The sequence below is a fragment of the Trachemys scripta genome, chromosome 11 (genome assembly GCF_013100865.1).
Source record: "Trachemys scripta elegans isolate TJP31775 chromosome 11, CAS_Tse_1.0, whole genome shotgun sequence".
Lineage (NCBI taxonomy): Eukaryota > Metazoa > Chordata > Testudines > Emydidae > Trachemys > Trachemys scripta.
In genome coordinates, this window is record NC_048308.1 from 24,339,853 (window position 1) to 24,357,978 (window position 18,126).

The 18,126-nt window shown below is 39.9% G+C and overlaps 1 protein-coding gene across 2 annotated transcripts in view; it reads left to right on the forward strand.

Annotated features, from left to right (window-relative positions):
- Positions 1 to 18,126, forward strand: part of KIF5C (kinesin family member 5C) — a 132,012-nt gene that overhangs the window by 72,802 nt on the left and 41,084 nt on the right. For both annotated transcript variants that reach the window (XM_034785871.1, XM_034785872.1), the window contains exons 11-13: positions 4,072 to 4,220; positions 9,839 to 10,014; positions 13,200 to 13,268. In XM_034785871.1, the coding sequence (XP_034641762.1) occupies positions 4,072 to 4,220; positions 9,839 to 10,014; positions 13,200 to 13,268 (394 nt within the window). The remainder of the gene's footprint in view (positions 1 to 4,071; positions 4,221 to 9,838; positions 10,015 to 13,199; positions 13,269 to 18,126) is intronic.

Consider the following 18,126-nt stretch of genomic DNA (forward strand, 5'->3'; position numbering starts at 1 on the left):
AACATTACTGGAAATGATTTGCACATTCATTGTGTGTAGATAGTGCCATATATGTATCAAAACCTCATTTTATACCGCTATAGCGAAGTGTATTGAACATCGGAAGTCCAGTTTCTGTATTTGGATTTTCATCTCTATGGGATTCAAAAATGGACCTTCTGTTCAGAAGGCAAATCAGTTTTTAGAAACTGGCTGACTCAGCACAGCTTGGCTAAGGAGAGCCTCGATTGCTGCTGCATGAATAATAGACGCAGTGCTGTGAATTTGTTTCACTTACTATGTCATCTGTAAAACTAGAAATAACAAAGTTCCATGCTAAAAATGCTAAGTATTTTTCTAGGAGGGGGAAAGCAATTTTATCTCAAGATATGTTTTATTTTTTATCATATATAATGTTTCTCATTTAGGGCCAGGATGCCAGCCCAGCTGTGGGTGTTGGGAGAATAGCAGGATACTCCCTTGTTATAATCAGTGGTGTTGTAGCTGTGTTGATCCCAGGATTTTTTTGTCTCCTCCTCCCTGCCTCCGATGACTGGAGAGAGCTCTCTCATCAACATAATTAAACCACCCCCAACGAGCGGCGGTAGCTAGATCAGTGAGAGAAGCTCTCCCGCCAATATAGCGCTGTGCACACTACCACTTATGCGGGCAAAACTTTTATGTCGCTCAGGGGTGTGAAAAAACCACACCCCTGAGCGACATAAAAGTTTTGCCCGCATAAGTGGTAGTGTAGAGATGGCCCTTCTCTTTCTTGATACATTATGGCAGCTAACCGCCCCCACCCCAATAATGCATAAGTGAACTAAAACAGGAGCTATAGTGGCCCTAATGCGGAGCAGTTCACTGTGAACAATAAGATACAAATGTGAGGTTTGCTGCTGTATTGTGTTAAGATCAACTGAACAGAAGGAGCTTTACCCTGCATTCTCTAAGGCTTTTCTAGAAAGTAAATGAATATTAATATTTACAGTGAACATTTTCTATCCCTATCCTTCAGTCACCAAGGAAACCAGAACGAGAACGCTTTTTTGGTTGTGCATCTTTTTCCTCCAGTAGGGCTATTTGCAGATTAGGCTATGGATAAGATTTTAAATATGAAGGGAAAGTTGCTGAATATTTTATGGCTTATGAATTATCATAATTTTCACATTTCCTTCTTGAGGGTCCTCCTGGCCTTGGTTAGATCCTTGATGAAGCCGCATTTTCCCACCTTTAAAACATTTTACATTAAGTGATTATGTTTTCCAGGATTAAAGGTCATCTATTTAGATCCATCTTACAATATTGAGTAGGGTAGAAAAGCCAGTAGAACACTTCCATCTTCCTGGACATTCTATAACAGATTTAAAAGTAGCCATACTTGAACAAAAAAACTTCAGAAACAGACTTCAAAAAGAAAGTGCAGAACTAAAATTCATTTGCAAATTTAACACCATTAATTTGGGCTTGAATAGGGACTGGGAGTGGCTGGCTCACTACAAAAGGAGCTTTGTCTCTCCTGGAATTGACACCTCCTCATCTATTATTGGGAGTGGACTACATCCACCCTGATCGAATTGGCCCTGTCAACACTGGTTCTCCACTTGTGAGGTAACACCCTTCTCTTCATGTCAGTATAATAATAAGGCCTACATCTGTAATTTTCACTCCATGCATCTGAAGAAGTGTTTTTTTACCCACGAAAGCTTATGCCCAAATAAATCTGTTAGTCTTTAAGGCGCCACCAGACTCCTTGTTGTTTTTATTGACAGTATGACACTAGTAATGGGTGAAGAACAATCCATAGGAATGGAAATTTGAAATAGGCTTGAAAGAATAACAAGACAGTGCTCGGAGACAGCCCTGGAGTATTCATAGGCATACCATAGTAAAAAGGGCAGAGGATAGTTCTCTGTGCCAAAGATGCAAGTAATAAAACTACTGCATCCAACATGCAGTAAAAATTGCAGTAAGAATGATTGCTTGTGTAGTGGCTGGGATGTGGAGGAGCAGTGCGAGAGATGGAGGTTGCTGACATAATGTTTTCAGGTTTTTTTGTTATCAAACATGTTTTTAGAATCACTTAATGGAGCCATGAAGAAAGTTTGTTAAAAGCATTACAATAACCAGGCTTTTCAGCTAATAATTATCCTGTCTCTCTGGGCTAGTCATTGGAAGTAATCTATTTAGAAAAGTAGTTTATCAGTTTTTCTGCATTTGTGCTTTACACATTGCATCTTTTGATTGTTAAATTGCTTGTCCTAGGTGTACTTAATATTCTTTTGCTTGAAATTTGTTTAACCTGATCGTGTTGCCTTCACTCTGGTTGGCTCTATAGTTGAGCAATCCAAGGGCAGTCAACACTGTAGCTTTCCTAACTAGAGCTGGTGATATTTGTGTGGGTAATAGTAAATTCACTGAAAACTGCATTTTTTTTCATGTCACTGAAACTATTTGCTAATTTGAGTTGCATTTAATAAATAGTTTCAGCTAAAAAAAATTGGGGGATTTTTATTAAATCTAAACTGCTTGTTTTGACAATTTTGAAATGAAATGTTTTGACTTTGAAATGAAAAGTGGCATTTTGTTTCCAATTTTAGATTTTTTTTAAAGTTAAAAAACAAAACAAACAAACAAAAAAAACCCCACCTGAAAAAGATCCAAAATAAATCAAAACCCCCTGACATTTGTATATGGTTGAACAAAATATTTTGTTTGAACCAAAACAATTTTTCCCCCTTTGGTGAGGAAAAAACTAAAAATTCAATTTTAGGTTTAAATCAATTTTTTTTATTTTTCACTTTGGCCCCCAACCTGAAAAATCAGTTATTCGCTCAGTTCTATTCTTAACTCATTTTATTTTTAGAAAACATATGTTCAAAAGCAGATGCCCTGCTAATTGTCCTGCATGTTTTGGGTGGTGGGTTTTGTGGGGATTTTTTGTGCAAAACTGCAGTCACTGTTGGGATAAAATAATTGCAACTGAATCAACTTCATTCATTGTTACTGTTGATATGTGTATTAAGGTTTTGCTTACTTTCTACTCTAGCAGTATAATAAGGCTTATGGTTTTGTTTATAATTGTGTATGCTTTTCTAAGGCACACAAAGGCCTTTGGATATTAAGCACCAACAATTTAAACATTATTAGTATTATTGGCCTGTATCCCTCTTGGAGCACATCAGGCAGGATCTCTCAAGTTCAGCAGTTTTGGCCCTGCTCAGTATCTGGACGGGAGACACCCTAGGAAAGGTCAGCGTTCTTCATGTAGTTGTGCTGTGATTTTAGTAAGCGGTACTCTTACTCAGTTCTGAGACAGTGCCATATTATGGCTTTAGGGAGCAGCATGCCATTGAAGGAGCCATCTTTAAAGGGGAAGTAAAGTTATCCATTTTTACTAGCTGTGGTCACTAAAGATTTTTTTTTCTCTCCTTTTGAGAGAACAGGGTTAGCCATGACATCCCAACCACATTACAATTTGGGTAATTACATTCTGCCTGCTTAAACTCTCCCTGCAAATTCAGCTGGATTTAATATTTTTGTGCAAAAGTGGTATACAGTGTTACTTTATACTGTCCAAGGTGAATTACAAAATGTACATGAAAATCTGTTCCTAACTCTACATGCAGAATCCTTCTTCTAACCAAGCTGTGGGGGAGAATTCTTCACAGACATGAGTTTTAACTAACTTGAAGAACATCAAGGCAAAACTTTCTGGTGCTGAATACCTTCCACAGCATGGTTTTTGTGGTGATGTTGGTTTTATATTTAACAAAAAAAAAAAAAAAAAAAAAAGTGATTTTTTTTAACTTCTTTACCTCAAAGTGGTTCTGTTTTTTGAGACTTGATCCCTTTACTAATCAGTTGCTGCATTTGCTATGTGAACATTTTTATATTTAAGCTCCAAGGGGCCAAGGTGTTTAAGAGAAGAGTCAACTGTGGCATTGTACTTTATTTCCTAAGGTGCAGGCATTCGGTGTTTTGGTTCTGTTTTTTTAAATCTGAGTCCTTGCTATGTTACACTGAGAAATATTGTGATGAAAACAATTTAATGATCACTTACATTTTCATGCCTTTCTTATTATTGCACAGAGCCAAGACTATTAAGAACACAGTTTCTGTGAATCTAGAGCTGACTGCAGAAGAATGGAAGAAAAAATATGAGAAGGAAAAAGACAAAAACAAGAGTTTGAAGAACGTTATCCAGCATCTGGAGATGGAACTGAATAGGTGGAGAAATGGTAAGAAACGATGAAACAAAATATGTATTTTTCATTCTAGATGTTTAATTCTTTCTTTGAATTGCAAAACAGTCATACAAGTTTTCAACACAGAAAAATACAAAATTTCCAAATGTTGATGAACTATATTGAACTGGTAAGACACTTCCATGATAAGTGATTATTCAGTCTACTACGTCCATATATATTACAGCACCAGAAAAAATGGAACATTGGGGTACCAAGGTGGCCTAGTGAGTTAGTTCACTAGTCTCACCTCATGAAGACTGGGTTTGAGTTGTCATAAGTAAAAATTAGTTGCATCACCATTAGACTGCAGACTAGTGACCTGCTGTATTATTTGCCATAACTAGCAGGTTTTTTGCTCAGAGGAATAGGAAGTAATAAATCAGGATTGAACTGGAGTGACAGTTGTGACAGTTGTATAACGGAGTTTGCACAGCGTCTGTCTGCATTGTACTAGTCTCAGAACAGTGCTAAAGACTCACTTTCATGAGTACCTACTTTCACCATAGTGTCTTTGGAGAAACTTTAAAGCCTTTGAGTTTGGGGATGGATGTGCATAGCAGCTTAATTGATGTATTGCAGTATCTTCTGCCTTTGTTTAATTGATGTCGCTTACCACTTTGAATCATTGTGCTAAAGCAGAATAATTCCTTTCAAGATCACCACTCTGCAAAGTTGGCCATTTTAATCACTCCTTAGAATCTTTAGATCACTTTTGTCCTTAGGGGATATGTCTACACTGCAATTAAAACCCATGGCTAGCCTGGACTAGTGGACTAAGGGGCTGTTGAATTGCACTGTAGATATTCTGACTCAGACTGGAGTCAAGGTGAAAGGATCACAGAGCTCAGGCTGAAGCTCGAGCCCATATTTCTATATCTCAATTACACGAGCCCAGGCCAGCTGGCCTGTGCCAGCCGAGGGTGTCTAACTGCAATGTAGACCTCCCCTATGTGACCGCAGATGCCTTCATTGCCCTTATGGGGAACAGCAGCCACAGCTGCCTCTGTACTTATCTCAGTGTCAGAAGTGGTCACAATCTCTTCTAAGGGTTTGAGAGAGGATGGAGACAATATTCTTCAAAAGCTGGCTTGTCACTTTCCCAAACCGATCCAATTCAGAGTCGATAAAACAGAGGTCCCAAACTCTTCCATAGTAAGGGCCATATTTTACAGAGAAAGTCTCATGAACAATCTGCTTCCTCCTCTTCATGAGTATGTGGGCTGCTTCCCTCACATTTATGATCGCATAATGTCTGTTGCAACTACATCATTGCTTATGAGGAAAAGTAGTATTAAGGAAGTATATATTTTTAGTGTCTCTTAATGCTGTTTAGCAGTTGAGAAAATTAGGAGGAGGAGTCCATGAACCACAATTTAGGAGCCTATATAAGCAATATCAATTACTGAGTGTTTTTTTTTTTTTTTTTTTTTTTTTTTTAAAGTTTCAGGTCTCTATTGCGCACTTTAGGAACATATGTAACAGAGAACTAAAACTTAAAATATAAAAAACCAAAACCACCCTAAGCCTAAATAATCAATATTGCTTTAAGTTTAGCATACTTAACAAACATCTAATTAATGGCATCTTCCACCTCACAGCAACTGGAACTGTTGACCTGACCATCAGGCTGTAACCACTTGCAGCCAAGCCTAGTAATGCCTGCCATTGTCTGGTTCATCCTAGTCTAGCCTCCACTGGTTTAGCTCATTTCCCGGTATGGTAGAAATCTCCTGACCCTTTAACACTCAGATGAAATGTTCATGCTGCTGGAAATCCATAGATGCAAGGAAGATCCTAGTTTTCAACAAAGCTTTAAAAAAATCCTATCTACAGATACTAGTAATATTGGAATTGGACATGTTGATCATCCTCTCATGCTCACACTTGTCTGTAATAACTTTTAGGACAAGATCATTTTCTGCATTTGGAGTTGATAAAAACACCCAGATTGGGCAAAATATTGGTATAGATTTTTTTTTTTATTTTATTTCATTTTATTTTTTTTGTGAAGCAAGATCTGAAAACAGTCTTTTGTTTAATTTTAACCTGCAAATTCGGTGTGTTCCAATGGCTTTGCTCAAAAGAAATGAAGGAATTTGTGATTAAATGATTTTGTCTATATTAACCACTAAATTGAATTCATTTACTGCAAATGAACACAATTTCAGGTAATTTTTCTAGAGCATAAATGGTCATATGATAGCTGCAATTACACAGTTGCTTGTCTAACTGCATAATGAATAGAAAATTATATTGTAATTTATTTGTTACTACGGCGTTCAATGAGGTACATCTGGAGTAACTGGGCTGTTGTAGTCATGAAATCATATAGCATTTACTTGGTAAATAAGTGTGAAATTTATGAACAGAAAATGTAATGTTAAGATTTTATTTTCCTGTAAGAGATCTTCTCTAATGTGGTTTTCACTGTGGTTTGTTACAAAATAATTAAACTAGCATAATAAGAATACGTACTATTATTATAAGGCATCTAGGTCCAAATTCCGTTTTCAATTAAACCAGTGTAAATCTGGAGTAACTGCACTGCAGTTAATGAGCTACTTTAGATTTACACTGGTGCAGCTGAAAGCAGGTGTTGGCCTCTGGAACTGCTATCACTAATTGCACAGAGCTCTGTTCTCTTCCAGTGTATCAACAGCTTCTGGAAGTAAAAAGCTGCACAGCAAATTTTGGAGCTAGACCCATTATTGCAGCTGGCAAGACTGCAAGCAGTTTACAGTATCTTTCATAAGTACTAAAATTCACATAGGGTCACAGGAAGGCACAGTGGGAGATACAAACATGTATAAAGGATCTTATTAATTTCTCACCTTTATTTTTATTTTTTTAATCACTATTTTCCAGCATGGAATTCTACTTTCTGGTGCCTCTAATATAGCTGGATATCTCCTAGATGTGAGTTTGGCATTAGAATAAGCAATCCGTTAGAACTGCATTAGAGACTGTCAATCTGATCGCCTGCCTGCCTGCCCTCCTGTGGCTTTCAGATGGAATTTCTGTGGAGATCGGTAAATGTGCTGTTCTGAGTAGCACAAAGAGTGGAATTGCTATTCCATTCTTTGCATAGGGTTCAGTTCATTTAGCGGGAGAGAAGGTAATTTGGTAGATAGTTTTTGTGTTTGAAATTTCAACGTGTAAATGCTAAATTATAGGATTTTATCTACTCCAGCATTCTGACAAATACAGTAGTGACATTTCGACAAATAGTTAACTGTGACTATCTTTACTTAATACTTGACTGCAGTTTTTTTCTTATTAAAAATAAACTGTAATTATGGGAAAAACCACTTGAATGGGGTCATTACAAAAACATTTTTTTTACTTCAGCCAAATCCTGTGTGTTTCTGCAGCTAGTAATCGAAAGGTTAATGTATGCAACACACAAAAAAGGCTGGTAATCTGAAGTAAATACACACCAGTGATTTGGCATGGACAGATATGAAAACCTTTGAATTTGTGATCCGAAGATAGATCAGTTACACTTATTCTGAACATCATATGTAAAATCTTCATTGGGAAGAGGCAACTGCTTTTGATTTTGCTGAAAGCAGGAGAAATCAAACCTTTCCGTTTATATAAATGCTCTCTTTCCCCAGGTGTTGTTTGTGGTTGTCTTCCTTATTACAGTCAACTGACTGTAATGATAGCTTTCTTGGGCCATCTCTGGAGACTCAGGCCACTTCCGTGCAGGGAATATTTCTCCATTAGTGCAGTGAAATTGCCATGGAGACCGTTTGTCTGGTGTTGGGTCTTGTGTAGTGCTGGGAATTTATAGTCTCCTAATATCCTTGTATGTTTGATTCTATGTTTGTTAAATGTAACTTTCCAAATCTCCTTTCCATCCTAGAAGGACAGTAGCATTTTAGAAAAGGGAACACAGATGCATGGCTGTATGCAGAGTAATCAGCTCTTACAGCAAACTGTCTTTTTTTTTTTTTTTTTTTTTTTTTAACGTATGCACTTTCTCAACCCAATTCTGTCTCACTGGCATGGCCTACAAGCAGATTAACTGCAATCAGAAATATATTATTGGATGGCTGTCTGTTAGTGGAAGGCTCCATAAAAGGTGACTTTCTCTCCAAATGAAGCTGTAGTAGAAACAAAGATGTGTGCACAAATCCCAAGGACAGTCAGTCAGTGCCAATTAAGCGTGCACGTACCCAAGGACAGTATTTGACTTGTGTGTTCCAGTAAGAAGGATAATGACATATAGTTTTAAGATCCAGATTTTGGTGGTGGTTGTTTTTCCACACAAAGCAACATGAATGAAAAAGCTTTTCTTTTTTAAAAAAGAAAAAAGAAAATTAAAATGTTTGAACTTCTTTTGTACAGGTTATTTACAAATCTTGGGAACCCAAACGTAACAGCACTGTTCTAATTCCCAAGGCCAGAAAGTATCAGCTTTCATTGTTTAATATGAGCGAAATGCAAAAGCTAAATCAATAGTATAAATGGTGAAAAATAAATTAAATTTAACATTTTCAGTATTAATCATATAAAGTGATATCAGCAATGTAGACAAGGAATTTTTTGATGTAGGATTTCTATAGTGCTTGATTTTGTGTTATATGTCTAATAATTTTGTAATTTTTTTAAAGCTTGAAAATTTTATTTTCTCACTAACTTTGTCTGATTACATCTGGGAAACATTGATCATTACACTCCCAGCCCCTATTCTTTTTCCCAGGGTTGAATTATCATGTCTCCTTTTGTTTTATTACATTTGCGTTATTTACTTTACTTAGCACTGTTATGGATAGTGTCTGCACAGTTGACAGGAGTGACTGCTAGTTATTTCATCTATGGAACAACAATTTGGTAGGCTCTGCCTTAAACTGTAGCTATTCTCTAGATTTAAAAAAATCTTCATGCAGAATAGTGGAATTTAACCTTCCCCATACAATACACTCAGTATTTACCAACTAGAGGACTGTTCCCACCAGATTATAATGAACACCAAGTCAATTTTTGGCATTAACTACTTGCCTGTTCCTTTTCAATGAATTGCAACAGACTAGTAATTGGAACGCACATATGTTTTTGTAAAGAAAATATTCTTCAGAGAAAATTCTTCTGAAGAAAAAAGTTTAAAAACATCATATCTAGTTTTATTCTGCCACTGCATACCAATCTAAATTATTCCACTTTTGATGCCTGGAGTTACAATTGCATGTTGCTTTTTCCTGTTTCAATCAATGCGACTGTACGGGAAGTTTGCTGTTTTCATGCAGCTGTTTGATCTTTGTATTCCTATAGCAATACGTAGGGGTGGGAAGGAGTGGACAACAGGAAAATAGATACTTAAGTCTAATACGCTTTAAAATGAGTCTGATTTTTTTTCCCCCCTCTTACTTACCATAACTCCTCCTCCTAATTGCCAGTGTGGGGGTGTGGCCATCCCGTCCCTGAATCTGGCTGAATAGCTGTTTTTATGGTCTCTTCCTTCAGGCTCCTATGACTTGCGCTAGGGACCAGTGTGACAGCTGAATTCCTGGCCTCTTGTCTAACCCTTGTTTTCAGAAGTGCCTCTATTTCTCATGGATTCTAATGACCAGCTCCCTGTAACTGTTTCCTCTCTGCCACTGCAGGAGAAGCAGTGCCTGAGAATGAGCAGATCAGTGCTAAGGACCAGAAAAATCTGGAGCCATGTGACAACACACCCATCATTGACAACATTGCACCGGTTGTTGCCAGCATCTCAACTGAGGAGAAGCAGAAATACGATGAAGAGATTACCAGTCTGTACAGACAGCTGGATGACAAGGTCTGGAAATTGTTTCTTTGAGTCTGCTCTATGTACGTAAACTGCTTCCCAACAGTCAATGGGTATATGTACCTAGCTGTTGAATTATCAGTGCTGTATCCTTCCCAAACTTCAAGCTGTAGTCCTTTCTATTTACTATTTAGAATAGGCTTTGCTTCCATCTTCACAGCTTGGGAGTGATGCGCACGGCTGCCTACCCTCACAGTGGGGAGAGGCACCTATGAGGCTACCCCTCCCCACAGGTCGGGGGCTGTTGGCTTATTCCAGTTTTTATATAGTTTTAAGAAATGTTTTCTCTGCTATATACTTTTATTTAAACTAGTCTCTGTGTGTGTTCTTGGCTTGTAAGCATATCCTAACTGCCTTCAATTTTCTTGCTCAAAGTTGCTCATTTTCAGTCTAACTGTAGTGTGGAACTGTGAACTGCTTTAGGGATTTCTCTGTTGTGTATAGGAACTTTGTTCTCACTGCTGTTACTCTTGAGTGCCTCTGTTTATGGTAAATACTGGTCTTATGGATTATTTTTTCCCCTTATGCAGTCCCACTGTGACTATAACTGCACAGCACAGTAAATAGACTTCAACTTTTCCGTTACTGGTGAATCATCCTAAAAACAGTAGGCTCATCTGATATCTACAGCTTGATATTTAATACACACTAGCTGATATGAAAATAGAACAGGGGAGAGCCTTCCAGCCCCGTTTGATTTTTTTTTTTTTTTTTTTTAACATCTAGTGAATTTTGGCACAAGAGCCATATAATTGAAACTCACTAAACCTCTACCAATCCACCATTTTACATAATTACTCAGTGTGGAGGTCACAGATTTTCTATATTTTCATTTTGAGCCCCATGAATTTTCTTTCTGGGTGGGTAGGAAGCAACCCAGGATTCAAAGTCCCATCACCAGATCTGCTGTATCCATCTATTTTACTCCACACTCTTTTCATGCATGTCTCTATACAGCTCTCATTGAAGTCTAGGGAAAGCTTGAGATTAATTTGTAAGGTTCTGACCCACTTCCTCCTGAATCCCTCACCTTTTCCAGGAGATCCAGAACCCACATCAGTTATCTACCACCTCATCTCAACATTATTTAGGAGAAGGCAGGGGTGGGAGGGAAGAGAGCATGAGATACAAATATTAGATTTTAATTTAACAAGTAAAATCTAAGACCATCCTTGAGGTCTTCTAATGAATGCATCTTGTCTGATCTATGTCACTCTCCTAGAATGCAAGTACCTCGGGACAGGAGTCTTTTATTTGTCTTGTGCAGGTCCAATACATTATCAGTACTTCTCAAATATATGATAGAGCAATTTATTGGGCACCTATCATTCTGAATAGTTGGGCTTGGGTGACAAAAGAAAATACTTCTGTTTGGGAGATTTTAACTATAAGCATATATGTTAGGAGTGCCAAAAGATAAGAACATTTTGGCAAAAACTGATTGCTTAAAAATGTTCCTGAATCAAAACTTCATTTTAACTCGTGTATTTTTTCATCAGGATTGTCCAACACAAATGGAAAATCATGCATAAAAAGCTGTATTGGCTCTGTATCTGCTGATAGCTAAAAGCTGTTGGACTCAGGAGAGCACAGGGAGTGCACTTGTCTCTGAGTCCTGAATGAAATGGGAGAGAGTGTTAGGGCTACTTGAACATGTGCTTTCCATTGTGCTCTTGGACAAGGACCATGCACAGTCTGACCCCAGAAATATCAAGCAGCGTTTTAATCTTTGATTTGATTTTCAAAATACCATCTGAGCCTCTTGGTGAAATTGCAGATATTCCACATAGCTTATCAAGAGGTAAAAATTCTAGTCATAAAATACTTAACTATTTACTCTCCCCCTGTCCCCTCTAACCCCACACAGGCTATATTATTCTTCAAAGGACTAACTATAGATTGTTCTAGTCACTTGCACTTTTTTTGAGATTTATTTCTCCAGGAAATATAGGCATGCACAATTCAATCCATTATTACACTATTGTAGGGAATATGAAGGGTGGTGATTTTCCCTAGTATAAAAACAAGGCTTTCCCATTTATAACTCACAAGAACCCACATTTTATGTTTATAGGAAATCTGAAAAACCATTTTAAGTGTTGGGAGTGAAGTGTCCTATATACTGTACCTGATAGCTAGCCTTGCCATCAGAAATCAATCTATTGTTTAGGATGGCTGCCAGGAAAATTCAGAATTCTGATTGACTCTGATGGGGCATAAAAGCAGCCACTTAGATGCTGAGTTGCTTTAGAGATAGACATCCCTTTTCACAAGAGTGGATGAGAGTGACTTTGTCAGCTGCCAGGATTGACCTGTCTGAATCCATGCTTTTAGAAAATATATTCAGTGGAGTCAGACATCTCTGTTCTACTTCTGCATTCAACAACAATTTCTAACCCTGAGGATATTGTCTTAACTAAAAACCTGAAATGTCAATAGAATTGAACACCTAGAGTTGCAGTAGACACACAAAGGTGGATAATGTTTCCTTCAAGTTCTTTGATAGGGAAGGAAAGATATAAATGTAACAAAGTGTACACATCCCATGTTTTATGATGTATTTTTTTTAATGAAGTTCAGGGCTGGCCCTAGTTCTTGTTTAATAAACCTATTTCTAATCTATTTCCTTTCAGAGTAGAGCGGCAGACATTTTTATAAAATAATATCTATATTATCACAGCTAAATTAAACTTTTGAAAGTCAAACATGACAGTAAAACTGCTGACTGATCTTTTCCTATAAAAGCACCTCCATTTTAGGGGCACCATGACTGTCAAGATTTTGGAACTCTTTCAGTGTAAGCAGGGAGAGATGAGATATAAAAGCCCTCAACTGAAGTCTGCAATCTTAGCACTGAAGATCTTGTTGTGTTATACAATTACAAATTGACTGTTACTGGTTTGTTTGCTTGATTCAGTTACTGCCATTTCAGTGTCTTAGTCATGATCTGAGGCAAGCCTGCTTAGCTACAAGTTATGATTTTTATTGAGACATCTAATCACTAATGTATTTTTTTAACCATGTAGCTGTTCTTTATAATTCTTTTTCTTTTGCTCATCCATATTTATACTCATTTCATTTCCATCTTGGGGCATTACTGTTGTCCAGGTCCTGCAAAAGAAAAGAAAAGGGTTCAAATCCAAATTACAGAAATAAATCTTTTTATTAAATTGCAGGATGATGAAATCAACCAGCAGAGCCAGTTGGCTGAGAAACTAAAACAACAAATGTTGGATCAAGATGAGGTAAAAAAAAATATCCAAAGAACCTTTGTTACAAAAGTTTTGTTTCACAGAGAGCTTTTGTTTTTTAACATTACTGTATTAGCTATGCTGTTAGATGTCTTATCCAACAGATTTTTAGCCAGTTATGACAATGACAAGTCCCTGTGGCACCTTAGAGACAAACAAATTTATTTGGGCATAAGCTTTTGTGGGCTAGAACCCACTTCATCAGATGCATGGAATGGAAAATACAGGAGCAGGTATAAATACACGAAAAGATGCGAGTTGCCTTACCAAGTGTGAGGTCAGTTGCCTTATGTGACAGATGGAAGGGTTTAAACTTTAAATTTGTTAGTCTGGTCACCTTGAGAATTTGAAGTCTAAATGAGCACACATTCAAGTACACCATATTGCTGGGCCATAATATAGAGCAGGGGTGGGCAAACTATGGCCGGAAGGCTGGATCCAGCCCGCGAGCCATTTTAAGCCGGCTTGAGAGCCACACCACGTGGCTCGGCCCCGCTCCGGTTGGGGCGCAAGGTCGGGGGCTGCACCACCGGCTCCTGGAAGCTGCGGCATGGCCCTGCTCTGGCTCCTACATGCTCCAATGGCCCCTTCCGGCACTCCAATGGGAGCTGCAGGGGCGGTGCCTGCAGATGGGGCAGCATGCAGAGCCGCCTGGCCGTGTCTCTGCTTAGGAGCCGGAGAAGGGACATTGCACTGCTTCCAGGAGCCACTTGAGGTAAGCGCCGGTCAGATCCTGCACCCCTGAGCCTCTCCCCACGCCCCAAACCCCTGCCCCAGCCCTGATTCCCCTCCCACCCTCCGAACCCCTCGGTCTCAGCCCAGGCCATCCTCCTACACTCCAAACTCCTCATCCCCAGCCCCACCCCAGAGCCCGCACCCCAACCGCAATTTTGTTGAGCATTCATGGCCCACCATACAATTTTTGTTTCCGGACGTGGCCCTCGGGCCAAAATGTTTGCGCCCCTCTCCACTCCCCCCTATATAGAGGATGCTAGCTCTGGGGTTTTGAAAGTGAGAAATGCTGGTAAAACATTTTTCAGTATGTTCGTCTTGTAAAATGCAAGCCAAGGTGGATGTTAGCCAATTACCTGATTTCCTTGGGAATGCTGACGCTTTAAAAATTATTACTACTGGTGAATTAGTAATGCCCAGGATTGGCCATTACTGATGGGTAGGCTGCATAGTTTAGTGGAGTGTATGTGGGAAATGGAACCAGTTTTTCTTGAGTTTTCATCCTGGCACTGCCACTGATGTGCTCTGAGGACAGGCAGGGCAGAAAAGGTGGGGGAGTTGCGTTGTATGTAAGAGAGGAGTATGACTGCTCAGAGCTCCGGTATGATACTGCAGAAAAACCTGAGAGTCTCTGGATAAAGTTGAGAAGTGTGAGCAACAAGGGTGATGTCGTGGTTGGAGTCTGCTATAGACCACCAGACCAGGGGGATGAGGTGGACGAGGCTTTCTTCTGGCAACTAGCAGAAGTTGCTAGATCACAGGCCCTGGTTCTCATGGGAGACTTTAATCACCCTGATATCTGCTGGGAGAGCAATACAGCGGTGCACAGGCAATCCAGGAAATTTTTGGAAAGCGTAGGGGACAATTTCCTGGTGCAAGTGCTGGAGGAACCAACTAGGGGCAAAGCTTTTCTTGACCTGCTGCTCACAAACAGGGAAGAACTAGTAGGGGAAGCAAAAGTGGATGGGAACCTGGGAGGCAGTGACCATGAGATGGTCGAGTTCAGGATCCTGACACAAGGAAGAAAGGAGAGCAGCAGAATATGGACCCTGGACTTCAGAAAAGCAGACTTTGACTCCCTCAGGGAACAGATGGGCAGGATCCCCTGGGAGAATAACATGAAGGGCAAAGGGGTCCAGGAGAGCTGGCTGTATTTTAAAGAATCCTTATTGAGGTTGCAGGAACAAACCATCCCGATGTGTAGAAAGAATAGTAAATATGGCAGGCGACCAGCTTGGCTAAACAGTGAAATCCTTGCTGATCTTAAATGCAAAAAAGAGGCTTATAAGAAGTGGAAGATTGGACAAATGACCAGGGAGGAGTATAAAAATATTGCTCAGGCATGCAGGAGTGAAATCAGGAAGGCCAAATCACACTTGGAGTTGCAGTTAGCAAGAGATGTTAAGAGTAACAAGAAAGGTTTCTTCAGGTATGTTAGCAACAAGAAGAAAATCAAGGAAAGTGTGGGCCCCTTACTGAATGAGGGAGGCAACCTAGTGACCGACGATGTGGAAAAAGCTAATGTACTCAATGATTTTTTTGCCTCTGTCTTCACGCACAAGGTCAGCTCCCAGATTGCTGCACTGGGCAGTACAGCATGGGGAGAAGGTGACCAGCCCTCTGTGGAGAAAGAAGTGGTTCGGGACTATTTAGAAAAACTGGACGTGCACAAGTCCATGGGGCCGGATGCGCTGCATCCGAGGGTGCTAAAGGAGTTGGCGGGTGAGATTGCAGAGCCATTAGCCATTATTTTTGAAAACTCATGGCGATCGGGGGAGGTCCCAGATGACTGGAAAAAGGCTAATGTAGTGCCCATCTTTAAAAAAGGGAAGAAGGAGGATCCGGGGAACTACAGGCCAGTCAGCCTCACCTCAGTCCCTGGAAAAATTATGGAGCAGGTCCTCAAGGAATCAATTATGAAACATTTAGAGGAGAGGAAAGTGATCAGGAACAGTCAGCATGGATTCACGAAGGGGAAGTCGTGCCTGACTAACCTAATTGCCTTCTATGATGAGATAACTGGCTCTGTGGATGAGGGGAAAGCAGTGGATGTGTTATTTCTTGACTTTAGCAAAGCTTTTGATACGGTCTCCCACAGTATTCTTGCCACCAAGTTAAAGAAGTATGGGCTGGATGAATGGACTGTAAGGTGGATAGAAAGCTGGCTAGATCGTCGGGCTCAACGGGTAGTGATCAATGGCTCCATGTCTAGTTGGCAGCCGGTTTCAAGTGGAGTGCCCCAAGGGTCGGTCCTGGGGCCGGTTTTGTTTAATATCTTTATTAATGATCTGGAGGATGGTGTGGACTGCACTCTCAGCAAGTTTGCAGATGACACTAAACTAGGAGGCGTGGTAGATACACTAGAGGGTAGGGATCGGATACAGAGGGACCTAGACAAATTAGAGGATTGGGCAGAAAAAAACCTGATGAGGTTCAACAAGGACAAGTGCAGAGTCCTGCACTTAGGACGGAAGAATCCCATGCACTGCTACAGACTAGGGACCGAATGGCTAGGTAGCAGTTCTGCTGAAAAGGACCTAGGGGTCACAGTGGACGAGAAGCTGGATATGAGTCAACAGTGTGCTCTTGTTGCCAAGAAGGCTAACGGCATTTTGGGCTGTATAAGTAGGGGCATTGCCAGCAGATCGAGGAACGTGATCGTTCCCCTTTATTCGACATTGGTGAGGCCTCATCTGGAATACTGTGTCCAGTTTTGGGCCCCACACTACAAGAAGGATGTGGAAAAATTGGAAAGAGTCCAGCGGAGGGCAACAAAAATGATTAGGGGTCTGGAGCACATGACTTATGAGGAGAGGCTGAGAGAACTGGGATTGTTTAGTCTCCAGAAGAGAAGAATGAGGGGGGATTTGATAGCAGCCTTCAACTACCTGAAGGGGGGTTCCAAAGAGGATGGAGCTCGGCTGTTCTCAGTGGTGGCAGATGACAGAACAAGGAGCAATGGTCTCAAGTTGCAGTGGGGGAGGTCCAGGTTGGATATCAGGAAAAACTATTTCACTAGGAGGGTGGTGAAACACTGGAATGCATTACCTAGGGAGGTGGTGGAGTCTCCTTCCTTGGAGGTTTTTAAGGCCCGGCTTGACAAAGCCCTGGCTGGGATGATTTAGCTGGGAATTGGTCCTGCTTTGAGCAGGGGGTTGGACTAGATGACCTCTTGAGGTCCCTTCCAACTCTGATATTCTATGATTCTATGATTCTATGAGGCCTTAAGTGAATCAGTTAATATCTCTTTATATCAGTGTCTGTGTCTGAAAAAGAAGTGTGTGTGTGTGTGTGTGTTTTAATGAGGATGATCCTTACCTACCTCACAGAGATGGTAAGAGGATACAGTAGTAATTGTGTGAAGATGTAAAGTACTGTATAAATGCTAAATCACTATTACTGAGCTTCCAAAATGTAGTTGTGGTATTTTTCGGAAAATTTGGAGGAGGTGAAATGTTTCATAGCGAGTTAAATTCTCTATTTTTTGCTGTGCTTTTTTTTGCAGTTTGACCCACTTTTAAAAAATATTTTAAGCTTTTCTTGAGTCAATTTCTGCTGTTAAAGTAGTGTAAATACAGAGTAACTCTGATACACCAGTGCAGCAAGTGAACTGAGATCAGTTAAACAGAGCAAAATTTGCCCCTTCACCCACCTCTTTTCTTTTTTGAGAGTTCTTCCTGCTTATTCCCCATATTTCTCACATCAGTATACAGACATCTAAGATACTGATTTGATTTCCCCTCTATGTTCTTTCTTTTCTCGCCCTTATTCCTCCTGTAATGGCACATACTCCACCTAGGTTCTGACCCTTGTCCCAGAGCTCCATGTTTTTGACTTACATGTGGGCTTTTGTCTCCTGCTCCCATCAAATCTAGTTGAAAACCCTCCTCACTGGGTTAGCCATAGTAAAAAAGAAGAATTATCAGAAACCTAGATGAACACAATATGTCTCACCAATCCATTAGAATTCTTTGAGGGGGTCAACAAACGTATGGACTAGGGTGATCCAGTGGATTTAGTGTACTTGGACTTTCAGAAAGCCTTTAACAAGATCCCTCACTAAAGGCTCTTAAGGAAAGTAGGCAGTCATAAGATAGGAGAGAAGGTTCTCTCATGAATC